This window comes from Falco naumanni, chromosome 4 (genome assembly GCF_017639655.2).
Source record: "Falco naumanni isolate bFalNau1 chromosome 4, bFalNau1.pat, whole genome shotgun sequence".
Taxonomy (NCBI): Eukaryota; Metazoa; Chordata; class Aves; order Falconiformes; family Falconidae; genus Falco; species Falco naumanni.
In genome coordinates, this window is record NC_054057.1 from 105,989,203 (window position 1) to 106,003,039 (window position 13,837).

Here is a 13,837-nt window from a genome sequence, read left to right on the forward strand (position 1 = left end):
AACTTGTATAGAATATACAGCTGCACCTTTTTGACACTTTTAGTGCAAACAGTAAGTTTACAGAGGGAAAAAAAAATCTGAAGGAAGATTTTAATTCTTCAGTCTCAGGACACGTTGTCCAGGATTGCATCAGGCATCTGCTGGATCTCTGCCATGCTTACCTGGAACAAATGGCAGTTAGGCTGTGTCTAATCACTGGCAAGTGTAACTTTATTTTTGTTTTGTGTGTTTATATTAAATTGTGAGAGTATTTGGCAAACTATTATTTGTATGTTGCTATAGCAAACCTGTTATATCAGGGAAGAGAGCTGTAAGCATGTAGCAAAAATACTTTTAACTTATGTCAACAAATCTGTAGAGGATGTTGTGTCTATAGACTTGTTTATTCCCCCTTTAGTTTATAAAGGTACATTCAGTCTTTGGTATCACTTCTGATTTTGGGAGGAATATGTTTTGTTGAACTTTTTTTCACTTCAGAATGCCATGACTTTGGAGTCACTTCATTGCCTGTTTCGATGTGATTTGTATTGTGCTAAACTTTGTCTAAATACACTGAAATATTTAGTTGGAAAAAAATAATTTTGTGAAATATCACTCCTCTCCAGTATTCCTCACTTCTGCTTCTTCCTGAACTTTGTTTCAATGTCTTGAAAGCTTTTTTCCACCCTTCCCGACTCTGACTGGTTTATTATAGTCAGTGCAGCTTCTGTATACTCAGCTCTGTTATCTTTGAGCAGTATTCACCACTGTGGAGTTTTCTGGCTATGTACTTGTTTCTGCCCTTTCTTATGGCTTATTTGTTTTTTGCTTTTGCATATTTTTAGTCTCCATTCCTGACAGTGTGGTCAGAGGGTTGAATTGCTGGGGAAGGTGGGTGGAAATAGAAGGCAGAAGCACGTTTTGTCTCAGCTGATTGATGGCGGTGACTTTGATTTGAAATATCTGCACTACATAACACTGTGTTAGTTGAACTAGCTTAGTCACACTGATGACTGTGCATGCATTCTGAAATTGCTGCTACTAGATCATTTCTGGCAAGACCTCTTGAGTGAGATGTTGCTGTTGGAAGGCCTCAAACCCTTTTGAAATCATTGCAGGTGAGATGATAATATGGAAATACCTTAATATGTTTTAAGGAAGCTAAAACTTCACACTGGGAGTGACCACATTAGGACTGTGCTTTTGCTGGCATAACCTTGCACCAGCACGTTTGAAAGCACACGGGGCTGTGGGACACGGGTTGCAGATAGAGTTGGGTACTTACCCAAGTGCAATCTTTGGGTATTTGTCTACTTTCAGGGTTCATAATAATGAGCTCACTTTTACAAAGGAGAGAAAGAAGGGAAGCCAGAAAGAATCAGGATTTCAGATTTCCATGCAATTTCCATTGGGAAGATGTGAACTCTTAATGCATAGTCTGTCCTTGCAGCTTGATACAAGGTGAGAAGCTTCTTCCCTTGCCTTCCGAGATAGGTGATCTTGAAAGAGGGTAACTCCTGTTAGGAGGTGTATGTTTGTGTGGTGGGGTTTGGTGGTGGTGGTTGTAGCTTTTCTGGCTGTGTTTTTAGTTTTTTTTTTTATGGTTTGGGGGGAGGGGGTTGGTTGCTGTTTTGTTGTGGGTTTGGGTTTTTGTTGTTCTGTTGTTTTTTTGTTTTTCAGCCTGTTGCTAGTTCAGGTTGCTTTTCCCAGCAAACCTGGCCATAGGCAGCATCTGGAAATGCTCATTGCTGCCTTTGCCTATTTCAGCTTGGGCAAAAGCTCAGGCTTAGGACAGACTGCAAAGTAATGTGTTCAGTAGCTGACATGAAACTTTACTATCAGGGTTCTCAGCTGTTTATTCTAAGCAGAACAGTTTGTCTGTTGTGTCTGCACTTGAACACATCTAACGGTTTCTCAGCTGTTTAACTGCATCTTGGAGTGCCTGCCTCATCCTCCCCATGTGCGTTGTCCTCTGTGCTTTCTGAAAGGTTGAAAATGTATTAAAATAGACATGTGGTGTGAAATGCATGCTTTTACTCAAGCTGTACTTCAGCAGTCGGCGCCATTAGAGAGAAACCATAGCCTCTCAGAACTTGCTTGTTTTAAGAGCGAGGCTTCTTCAAAATGCAAGTGCCTGTGCTGTATGAAAATGATCCTGGATGTGTTAACTCTGGCATCTCTCCTGTAAAACTAAGAGAAAAGCAGTTTAAGCCATCCTCCTATTCTTCAGTTAAAGTCCTGACAGCTAACATAAGCTACAGCCTAATGATGTATGCAGGCTTAAGGATGGCAGAGGATGGTATTGTAAGGGGTGCCTGCTTGCTGCTTGTATTCTCCTGTGCTGCTACAGGTGCCTGTTTGGTTTGAGGCCTCTGTCATTGCTTGGCTACATGCTTCACATGTAAGGGGGTTTGAAGCAGTGATTCTGATTTGTTTCTGATGCCTTTTTATGTCCCCCCCCGTGTTGACTTTGTCCAGCTAATTGGTATCCAAAGAGAATAGCTGCCTCCTGCAAAACTCTAGATAATACTACAGAATACAGTATATAGAAACTGATGTACAAGTACAGTCTACTCTGCTGATGCTGCTCTGTCAGTCATTGGGTGACCTGTTCCTTTAATCAGTGTTCCTCAGCCTTGGCTTTTTCTTTCTCCTGTACTGAAAACTTTGTGGGCTTCTTGACTGCCAAGTCTCGAATAAAACGAGTAACTGGATTCTGCTCTGAATACTGAATCTTATGCATTCAGTTATTCTGCTTGTGCAGTTTTTTTGACTTAAAATGCTTGTAACCTTGGCTAAATTAATTGATGCTAATTGATTGCTTTGGTTGATAGCTGGTCAGGCATGTTTTAAAGTTAGGTCATGGTGGAGTAAACGAGAGCTTTAAGCCTTGGGTCTTCTGCAATGAGCAGTTTGTATGGAATACCCTGGAAATATATTGCAGAGCATGTGAGAACTGTAAAAAACAAAACACCCCCCTCCCTCCCAAACACACAAAACCAACCAACCAACTGCTCTCCCTGCCCCCTGCCTTTTCCTTAGTGATAAAACTGGTTCTTTGATTTCTTGCCTGTAGCCTTACCTGTTGGCTATTTTTATCATCAGTCATGTGTTTTATGCTGCCCCTTAGTGACAGTTACATGGTTTCAAAGAAAGGCTGTTTGGAAAGCATGTGGAGACAAGATGCTGTTTTCCATGGTGAATCTGGTGCACACAGAGGTCCATAAAATTTGCTCTCTGGTGGTGTCAGTGTCTTGAAGATTCTGTGTAATGTTTGAAGTTCTGGTCCTTGGAGTTCCATGAATATGTGAAAATCTTGGCTTAGTGCATTTTCTGGTGCATTTTCCTTTTGTGGTTCTAGTATTCATGGTGTGAGGAGGAGCTTGGAAACTGTGGATTCTGAGGGCTTGGCAATTGAAGCCTGAAAGGTGGATTCATCACTCCTCAAATTTGTTTTAAAAAACTTAAATTTTCATGGGACATGGTTTATGATTCATGAATGCTTAGAATTGTCAGTAGTGGAGCGTTTTTACGTCTAACAGTCTTTTTCAATATTCCTTTTGGTGCTGCTCTGTTTGTATCTGTATGTTTAAACCTTTCCATCAGGTGGCTAACTGAAGGCTGAATTTAATAAAACTCAATCATTTCACTGCATTTAATAAACAGGAGTTTTGTAGATTTCTCGTACTAAAGGGAAGAGAGAATGAATGATTGAGAGGGAACAAGGAAAAGCCTGAAGCTGTAAAACTCTTTGTTCCTGTCTCTGTCTTAAGGCCATGGATATTGAAAAATGGGTGTCTTGAACTGGGGGCTAAAATGTGCGAAATGGTAAGTGTGTGCCACCAAGCTTAGCATGTTAATTGTGGCCCACTTACCAGACAGGTAAGAGCTTTTTAAATTTTGCCTTTAATTACTGTTGTCAAGTGAGAAATGCCTTGTAAAGCTGTAATGAATGGAGCTTTATAACACTTTGTTTTCTTTCACTTTTTTTAAACCTGTCTTTTCAATCTGTTTGCAGGGGCCAGCTACCTGTGTGACATTTTCAAGAGCTGGAGACTTATTTGCCTCTGGAGGTTCTGATGAGCAGGTATCTTACTAGTTCAATTCGTTAGTTTTGTGCCTTGTTGTTACTGTTTTCTTGGTATCTTGCTGCTTTGAAAGAGAAAACAAAAATAGTGAGAGATGTTAAACAGACTTTCCTTACTGAGGAAGTACTGCAGCTGCATTATCTGGGAACGGGTATGTACAGCAGAGGAAATATTGCCCTGTACACGGCCCTCGTTATATGCCTTTATGAGGCATCTGCTGCTGGGGAATAAGTTAGAGGGGTGTGCAAATGGCTGTGTTGAGATACCTGGAATATCACGGGCTGTGCTCTTGGATCATCTCTTGATCTGCCACTGGCTAGTTCTGAGACACAGGTGTAAGGGTAAGGCAGGCAAGCAGGGATGCTTCCCCTGAATATTCTTCCAGGTTCCAGTGGTCTACAGTGCTCTCTATTTCATGTTTCTTAATGCTCTCCTCCCTCCCACAGATCTGTCCTCAGTCTTACTTGAGATGCTGTGGGCTAAGCCATCTCCAGCGGCTGGGATCAGATGGTTTTGAGTCTGACTAAATGTGAATATAGGCTGTAGGCCTCTTTATTAATGGGAGCCTGGTGCAAAGCTGTACTAGTGCTGCAGTTGCACAGCTTTTTGGGTCAGAATTGGACTTTTCTCTGCTGACCTTGGTGTGTACACTAGAACTGAGAGCCTGGGTGTCTTGTACTGCTGATAAAGGTTTTTTGTTAATGAAGCAGTTGGGACAGGATGGGAGATCTCTTCCTTTTACTTCTGGTTCCGAGTTATAGTCCAGATACACATTTCTCTAAAAGCTGCTGGACTTTGTTTCCTGTTGTCAGTGGGGGAAAGTAAAATTGTGCCCAGTATGTCTGGACCATGCTGAAGTGACTTGCTGGATTCTCTACACAATGTATGTTTTCAGTTGTATACTATTGAGGAAGAAACCAGTCCTAGGGTTGTGGTTCCCGAGTTTCATGAGCTGCTGCATTTTAACTCCATTTTATAGATTTGCCGAGATAGGTGGCATAGCTTGTCATCCTGTTGCTTTAAGACTGCTTTTTATTTAAGGCTTTAAACACACTGTTTTGAAGAGATACATCTGGGTTTTTTTGTCTTACAAAATTATATTGGGTCACTAGATTAAGGTTTGCTCTTGGAGTGCTCATCTAACACAAATATGCATTTTTGGTGTTTGTCTTCCTTAAAAGCCCTGATTTCACTGGAGGTTGCAGTTATAGTAATTCATTATTACTTATTTTTGATAGCAAACTTCAGAAATTTTGTCTTAAATGTCTAGACATAACCAAGAAGCTGACTCTTTGTTTCATTTTTAGTTTAAGAGGATGTATTGCCCTATGTCTCTCTGTTGCGTAGATTCCTTCAAAAGGCTTTTTTTTTATCAGCTCCCTCTTTGTCTTTGCTGTGGTTGGGATTTCTTTGAATAAAGTAATGCTCGTTGCAGAGTATCGGCTGGTATTGTTAAACTGAAATGCTGAGTGGCAATGCCTCCCCAGAAGGGTGTTTTGTAAAGGTACATTTGTGGCATGGGGTCATAACTGACTTCTTTGGCAGCGTTTCTACTGTAGCTCAGGGTTGTGTGTTTCTGAACATGTGTATTGGGAAGGGTGGCTGTTGGCTTTCCTGTTCTTAGCTGCTGTGAAGGAGATGCCTCTCTCAGATTTGGTTCTGAAAATGCAGGCAGTGATTCCTTTCATGCATGGAGAAAAACATACAATATATGTATGTATTAAAACCAGTATTACTCTTAAATTGCCAATTGTATGTTTACAAGAAGCTTTTCCAGTGGAGTGGACCTCTCTGAATCATAGAATGGTTTGGGTTGGAATGGATCTGGAAGATCATCTAGTTCCAACCCTCCTGCCATGGTCAGAAAGCTGAATACTGGTGTTCCGAATCCAAGAGAAATGTGAGAAATAATAATCAAGAAAATCACTACAGGTCAAAAAAAATTTTTTGTGTGGTGATTTAGACATGTAACCTATCTAAAACCACATAATTACTGAACTGCAATGAGCCTGCTGGCATTGGGAGGTGCCATTTGCACCCTTTGCTGCAAATATATGCTGGTTTTAACACAGTTAGTGTGAATTGCCCTGCTGAAGATGTGGACAAACTTCAACTCAAAGTAGTGGTCTGAGTAAGTATCTGCTTTTCTGTCAACTGAGCTGTGTTGCATTGCTAGTTACCCCCAGGTTAGACTAGGTGGCAGTGCCTATCTTTGTAGTAGCACCCTTGCTCGCTGTGAAGAGACAATCTATACAGTGAAAGAGCCTCAGTTTTTTCTGTTACACAATGGAATGCCCTCGTTGGTTAACTATGCAACTACAAAAGAAAAATGCTTTTATTTCATGTGAAGCAGGGATGAAAACTTGCAAGTGAAGAATAAACACTGATGTTTCTGATAACCAAGATGAGCTGGCTGGGTTTGTAGGTGTTTTTCAGGCTTCTGAAATAGTTGATTGATTGCTCTTAAACTTTTTTTAGACTTGTAGAGCCACTGCTATGGATTTTACTCCATAGATTTGCTCTTGATATGTTGAAGTGGTTTATGTGTTAGAGGCCTCTCTTCTCTTCTGAAATAAATACTGCATTATGGAGATGGCTATAAGTGGGATTTGAGTTTGGTATGCAGCTGACAAATTAGCTCAAGATCTCTAACGCTAGTCTCAAAGTGCTAACTCTCCTTTTCCTGTGAATGAATCTCATGATAAACCAGTGGCTAGTTGTTTGGGATGTGGCTGATAAGTGCTGTAATGCTAAGCATGGTATTTTAATATATTTTTGGTTTTAATGGTGTATTCTGCATGTTGCTTTGGAGTTCTCTAGGTAGGTCTAGTTTCATGATGTTTCTGACCCAAAGAATGTTGAAAGACGTCATTTATTGAGAACTTGGTTATGCTATGTCTGTGTTCAGTAATGTATTTACAAATACCATCCTTAATTTAATCAATGGCAAAGCTTACTTAGGTTAACTTTGTGTGCATCTGCTGACTTTTCGCTGATCTGTTGACAAAATTGACCTTTAAGCAAACGTAGATGGAAAATTTTAATAGAGAAACTTTCTTCTGCAGGTGATGGTGTGGAAGACTAACTTTGATGCAGCAGATTATGGTGATGTACTGAAAACACAGAAGTCTGGCACTAGTGTGAATGGGACCCATCACGCTCTGGTAGGTCAGCACACAGAAATCGTGTAGAGTTCCTTTTCAGTACGCTTCAGCTTCAAAGAGTGTGACTCTTTCAGGCAGTTAACAATAGAACCATCTTTCCTTGATATTTATTTGAGCTGCAAGATGTCTGTTTTTAACCAATCTTGTATTGTTTGTTCTTGTTTAACTGTACTTGCTTTATAGGAAAATGACATTTAATGATTTTAAAAGGGAAATAATTTTCGTGCATGTGTACATGCATTTTTTTATTAACATCCTGTGTGTATGAAGTTGTGGTAGGCTTGCATGATAGCCCACACAGAAAAAGCACAGACGTAACAGGTGAAGTCAGTTTTGCTAGCTGATATGATTCCTTTAGGCTGGCGTCAGTCCTGGAAGTGGATATTGTTCATGATACCTTTCCACTGACAGTCAACAAAGACAAATCTGTGCATAGACTTCCCCATAAGAAATAGGTGGTGTATTGTACTGGAGCTTCTTTCCTAAATACTTGGAGGCATTCGATCATTTCTGTTCCCTGAAGCATGTGTTAAGAGACATCTTATTTCTGACTGTATCAAATGGATAAATCCACTAACCAAGTAATTCAGTATGATGCACTGATCTGAGTGTAATGCTGATGTTGGATGTCATGGCTATTACAAGAGTAACCCTTTGAAGTTCCTGCCTGTGTGAGTTACAATTTTTGCGCATGGTGATGCTTCACTGAAATGTCCATATTGTGTCTTGTCAATCTTTGGATATTTTTGATACATTTGAGAATACCTACAGGATTCTGAAATATGTTATTACTGTGGCTGTTTTTTGATGCATCTTGTTCAATGTGAGCTGTAAGCTAAAAAGCAGTTTGTGAATCCGGGTGTTTACGCCTGTGTCATTGCCTCAGTTGGAAGATAAGCTTCTAGCCAGCATCTGTTGCTCTGTGGCAGTGCCTTTAATCTTATCAACTTAGATCTTCTAAGTTAGATCTCTTAGATCTTCTAAGACTTCTGGGCTACTAAACTTGTGTTCTTTCTTAAACATAGTAGTGTTTTTATTTAATATGTATTGAGTCCTTTGCTGGAGGTGTTGTAATAGCCATAGTATTTTGTGATAAATGGGATCTGAGTCTGCAGCTCTAAATGATGCCTCACTATGTGGAGTGTTCTGTAAAGAAAGCAAACAAACCAGAGGATATTAGTGCTAGGTGGGTGGGAGAGGCTGGTAGGAAGCAATCACATAAGGAAGGGGGAGGTAAAAGTGTTTATTGATCCTCTGCTGGTTTTGGCTAAAACTGACACTTCTTCCTTTTCCTCGTCTCCTGTGTTCTAACTGTAAATTTATGTGGGCTATGAAACTAATAGTCCAGTGACCTCTTTGTTTATTAGCCTGTTGAACTGGACTAACTTTATCTGCTTTAATTTAAGATATTGTATAGTATAATTCTGGGCTGAGATACAGCACAGACAAAGAAAGCTTTTATGGGAAGAAGTACTTTTTTTGGTTTGTAATGTTCCATGGAATGGCTTGAATAGTGTAGCCGAGGTGGCTGCTAATAGGAGATTATGGTAAGTTTGTCCCCAGCTGTACTGCTGTTATTACTAGAGCATATTATCCACTAGTAACTTAAGGAAAAGAAGGAAATCCTGAGCTCTTCTACAGCTTAGTTCTTCATTATAAAACTTTTTAAGATGTGCATTGAAGGTAGCTGCTGAACAAAACCCTTGAACAGCAACTAACCACCCTGAACGTCTGACCTTGCAACGAAACCATTCCCCTGTGGAAGAGGGTTTACCTGTCAAAATCTCTAATAGATGCAGCTGGGACCAACAGTTTGTGCTACTGACAGGCAAATCCGTGTCATGTGGTGCTGGTTGACAGGCAGTTGCTCTACTCACGCTCTGAGCCTATGGGAAACAGGGCACCACGTGTTCTTTGGGGTACAATATATTGGTTTGGACCAGGTGCTGTGTTTTTGCAGAGGGCAAAGTGAATCTGTGCTGAGTCATGTGGAAGAGACATACTCTGGTTTGGGAACCTAAATTACTTCAAAGGAGCGAGTGTTTTGAACTGCTACCCAAATGCAACCTTTGGGCTTGGGCATGCGGCATGGGAGCTGCTGATCCCAGCAGTGCCACCTGAATACAAAAAGTGTTGGAAAGTTACTGAGTTATGTGCCATTTGCAGAAGATCAAACTGAATGATAGTCACTGGGACTCTTCCTGTTTACACCTTGTGCAAATGTGATGTTACCTTTTGGTCTGAATAGCACAAACAATGCTTCCACTAGATCTGCCAAATTAGCTAGGAGCATGAATAGAGACTTGTAAATTCAGACTTTGTCTGCTTTCAACAGTAAAATTCTCCCTGGTTAAAAAGCAGGGGTGAAGCTGGTTGCAATGGAGAGCTTGGGTGCTAGCTGGCACAGCTGACACCAGCGTCTTAGTTGACTAAGTCTGCTGATGCAGTGCAATGATGTGTTCTCTTTTATGCAGTGAAGAACTTTGTTTTGCCTTGTAAGTGTGATGCAGCTCTGACCTGCTATAAAGGAGCGGAATTTCGATTTTTGTCTCAAGTCACATGGTCTTATTGGTGCTGTCAAAGCCAATATAGTCTAATTATTTTTTAAGGGGATCAGCTGTATTGTGGCTGCCCTTTACAAGAATGATCATACGCCATACTGGAGCTTGTACCTGGTCTCATCTAAAAGCTCCCTGTGCTTCACGAGAATGGAAATGTAAAATATGATGAGTACTCACTATCCTTGTATATTAGGTTATTAGGAGTGCGATGCCTTAATGCTAAGGCAGTTATAATTGCTAAAGTTAGAAGGGGAAGAAAAAACAATGTAGTTTGAGAGCTTGTTTTGAATACCATATGTTAAGTTTAAACTTAGAATTGATATGACATGTTCTTTGCTGTTAAAAAGAAGCTGATATCTCTGAAAATGGCTTTGTTTGCAATTTTAAATATAACCTGAGCATAGAGACCTTGGCTCCATAATAACTTGTCTATTCATGACAGTCTACTTTTCAAGTGAATTTCATTACTTACATCTTTTAGAATTGTATTATATTGGACTCTTAAAGAGTACTGTCACTGCTACAACTTACTGTAAGACTTAAATTTCACTATAGATTCAGTTCCTCCTTGTTTTGAGCAAAACATTTGCTTTTTAATAATGAAGTACTTATTTTGGTGGATTTTGTGTAGTTGAAATTAGTTATTTTTCCCATCAAAATCAGGCTTGGAACTGCCACCTGTGGCTCTTGATTTCATGCCAGGGTTCCTTTTTCCTTCAATGAAAAGTGAAGCTGCTTCATCTATCTCTACTGCTGTGTTAGCTTGCTAGGATTCTTCTCTTGAGTAATACTGAGATTTTGCAGACATTTTGGGATGTAACTACATTTAAAACAGGTAGATAAGTTGTTATTTGGTTTTGGTACCCTTAAAACACATGAACATGGTTCTTGACACATCTTTAATCTGTTTTCTCCCTTTACTTAAGTCAGAGTATTTTTCCAAGGAGAGCTTATGCACTCATGTGTAGTTGTATAATTTTTTTTCTTAAACATTGTGAAAACACAAATACTAATCAAAACAGTGGCTGTGTAAAAATTGTTTAGTATCTGGTTTCTCATGGGGAGAGTCAGACTAACATGCAAGTGTTAAAGAATAACTGAACACAGGCATCAAAACTAGTTTGTCATGAAGATGAATAGGAAGAAAAAAGAATTCTAAATGACTTGTGGGATGAAAGAGGCATGAAACATTGTCAGGGTTGGTGAGCTTGAAAACAAACTTGCTCTAAAACAATTTTCACTTCCATGGACAGAGGGAGACTGGAGACTTTAGAAGATGCTGGTTTCTCAGGCAGTTGGTTAAAGTTCATTATGAATCAGGGTATTGGGCTTGTTTGCAACAATAGGCATGAACTTCAAAGTTGCTCTGCCCACCTGCTTGTGTTTTCTGTAAATATATGAGGCTTGGGAGATGCAGCTTGCTTTGAAAGTGAAATTGCTCCATTCAAGGGCTAATGCCAATGAAAGAGAAGCTCATGATGAGCAGGAATTGCAGTCGTGACTATGGTGTAAAAGCATAGACATGAAAGTCTGATAAAACACTAAAGCTGCCAGAAGTGAATTATAAATACCTGTTAGCATGGTTGTGAGACTGTAAATGTTACACTAGAATTACAGTAGCTCTGGAATAAATGCTTACTCTTAAATTATAAGCTAGCATTTGTTGCTATTAAGTGTTGCAGAATTGTCTTGAAAACTGAAGGGCAAGCACTCGTACATACTCTATGAAGCTGATGGGAAGAAGTGAAGTCTTACAGTCCTGCATATTGATCATACAAGGATTTGTTCGCTTTGAACTAGAATCCAAGGGGTAAGAATAAATTCATGCTTTAAACTGTGATATTGAGTGGTGAGGACCTAAGGGAAAGTCAGAATAGGAGGTATGGACTTTGCATGTGGCTTTTATGCTTGTTCTGGGGTCAGTCACTGTAAGCATGAGGTTCTGTCTATATGAAGACTTGTGCAGGATCAGATCAAAGGACATGTTTTCACAACATATCAAATCTATGTGAGATTGATGATAAATCAGTGAGCATTTATCATAAAATTCGCTCTTTCCAGAGAGGGCAGATAATGTGTTTTATTTTGGGGGTTTGGTGGTGTTTGGATTTTTTCCAGATACAAGCAAAGCTTCGTACATGCAGTTACAGCTGGTGTGAGTATGCAAGAACACTCGTTTCATTATGAGACAGATTTGCTCCTATTGTTGACTAATTCCAAGAAAACTATGTATGGTCAAGTGTTATGAGCAAACGCTGAACAGTTGATGTCACATGGACAGTTAGAAAGTGCTTGGGTGCTCAGATAAACCTGGACACTGCAATGTAGGAATAAAAGCATGGTAGTATAAGCCAAGTTGGTAAACCATTTTTCATGCAATAATTATGGAAAATAGGAAATATTAATTGATATAAAGATTCTTTACTGAGTTTAAACTTAATCTTTCTTTAGGTATGCTCTAACTGTGCAAAACACTACTTTGCAAAGAGGGAGGCTGTTAAGGAGACTTCAGTCTAAGCCTCAGCATAGAGCTTTCTAAAGAAAAATACTTGAAAGCTTGTTTGTGTTGCAGTACTTCAGAGGCAAAGCTGTCTTGAACAAGGGGAGTGGGAGCTTGAGATGTCCAAAAGAGTGAAATGCAGAGTCTGCAAGGGTTGTGTGTAGTCTGTTTTGTCTCAAAACTTAGGGGTTTTCTGGTGAGAGAGGTAATAGGTACAGCAGAACATAAGCTTACAGGTGATGGGAAGTGTTTCTCTTGCCACTTCAGTTGTGAATTCTGCAATCATGTAACTTAAATATATGCAGCTTAGTTTTCAGCTGCTGGTAGGACTCTGGGAGACCGGCTCACGTGAGTGCATGTGCAGACAGAGTCAAAAGCAGGTAATCCCTTGGTAGGGCAATTTAGGAGACATGGGCAGAGGTGCAGAGTTGTCCTCTGTCACTCTCTTGCCAAGAAATCTTTCTGCTCTTTTAAAATTCAAGAGCACAAATGTTTTAAATATCTTTAGCTCCTCTGAAGTTAAATGGTACTTATCTGTGGAGCTAACAAATGTGAAAGCTAATGGCATAGCAGACTTCACAAAGTGAAGCTTGGGAAGAGCAGCACTTTAGCAGAAAAGACTTAAGTAAGAGGCCTGTGACTCTTCAAATGCATCTTTCAGTTGACAGGCACTTAGGCCTCTTTCTGCACTGCTGGGTTTAAAATTTTCTCCAGCCATTGGACTATGCTTGCTTCCTCAGTGGCAATTTTTCCAAAACAGTTCTGTTGAATAAGATTGGAGACTAATTCCAAAAAATGTGATCCGATCATAAAGTTGTCTGAGGCCAATAACTGAATGTCCCCAGCTGCCTCCACCCACCTCTCTCCTTTGCTGGTTCTGTGTTGTGTTTGGTGACCTTGGGTGCCTCCTGTGCTCAGCCCCTGGTCTCTGTGCTGACTGCAGCAGTTCATTCTGTCAGCCACTCATTCCTTGTGTAAATAAATTCCTCTGGAGTTACTCATAGGCCAGATGTGCCTTTTCTTTTTTTGACCTTTTAGCTTCCAAATTGGTAACTATCTCTAATTTTGGCAATTGCTAATACTTATGAATACTTCTATATGGGTGTTTTTTTCCTTTCTTTTTTTGTACTTGCTGTGAAATCCCCTCCTGGGAAGCAGTTTCATTGCACAGAGCTGCAACTTTTTGCAATTGGATGTAGATGTGTGTTGTCATTTGCACCTCCTCCACCCCCTTCTATTTATTTATTTTTAAGTGTTGTAAGGGAGGAATCCTGTATTCAACAGCAGGGGATCCAGCCTTCAGGATAATTGTGGTCTGCAAAATGATTATTTTTTTCTGATCTGCTTGTCACCTTGTTTTTCTGTGGATGCGTTCCCACTCCAGGAAGCTAGCGTGGTACTTGATTGTCTTCCTCTTGGAATAAGTAGGTAGATTATTTACTTAAAAGAACAACAGTGTGATGAGTGCTCAGGATGTTTCCACTGCTCTCTACCCTGCCTGGCTGTCCAAGCAGATGCTTTAGAGGGATCGGTAGGAGACTTACT

At 40.1% G+C, this 13,837-nt stretch overlaps 1 protein-coding gene across 5 annotated transcripts in view; it reads left to right on the forward strand.

Moving 5' to 3' along the window:
- POC1A (POC1 centriolar protein A) overlaps positions 1 to 13,837 on the forward strand; it is a 62,799-nt gene that overhangs the window by 25,893 nt on the left and 23,069 nt on the right. For 4 of the 5 annotated variants that reach the window (XM_040591335.1, XM_040591339.1, XM_040591336.1 and 1 more), the window contains exons 8-9: positions 3,998 to 4,066; positions 7,133 to 7,231. In XM_040591335.1, the coding sequence (XP_040447269.1) occupies positions 3,998 to 4,066; positions 7,133 to 7,231 (168 nt within the window). The remainder of the gene's footprint in view (positions 1 to 3,997; positions 4,067 to 7,132; positions 7,232 to 13,837) is intronic. The other variant, XM_040591337.1, reaches the window with a different exon arrangement.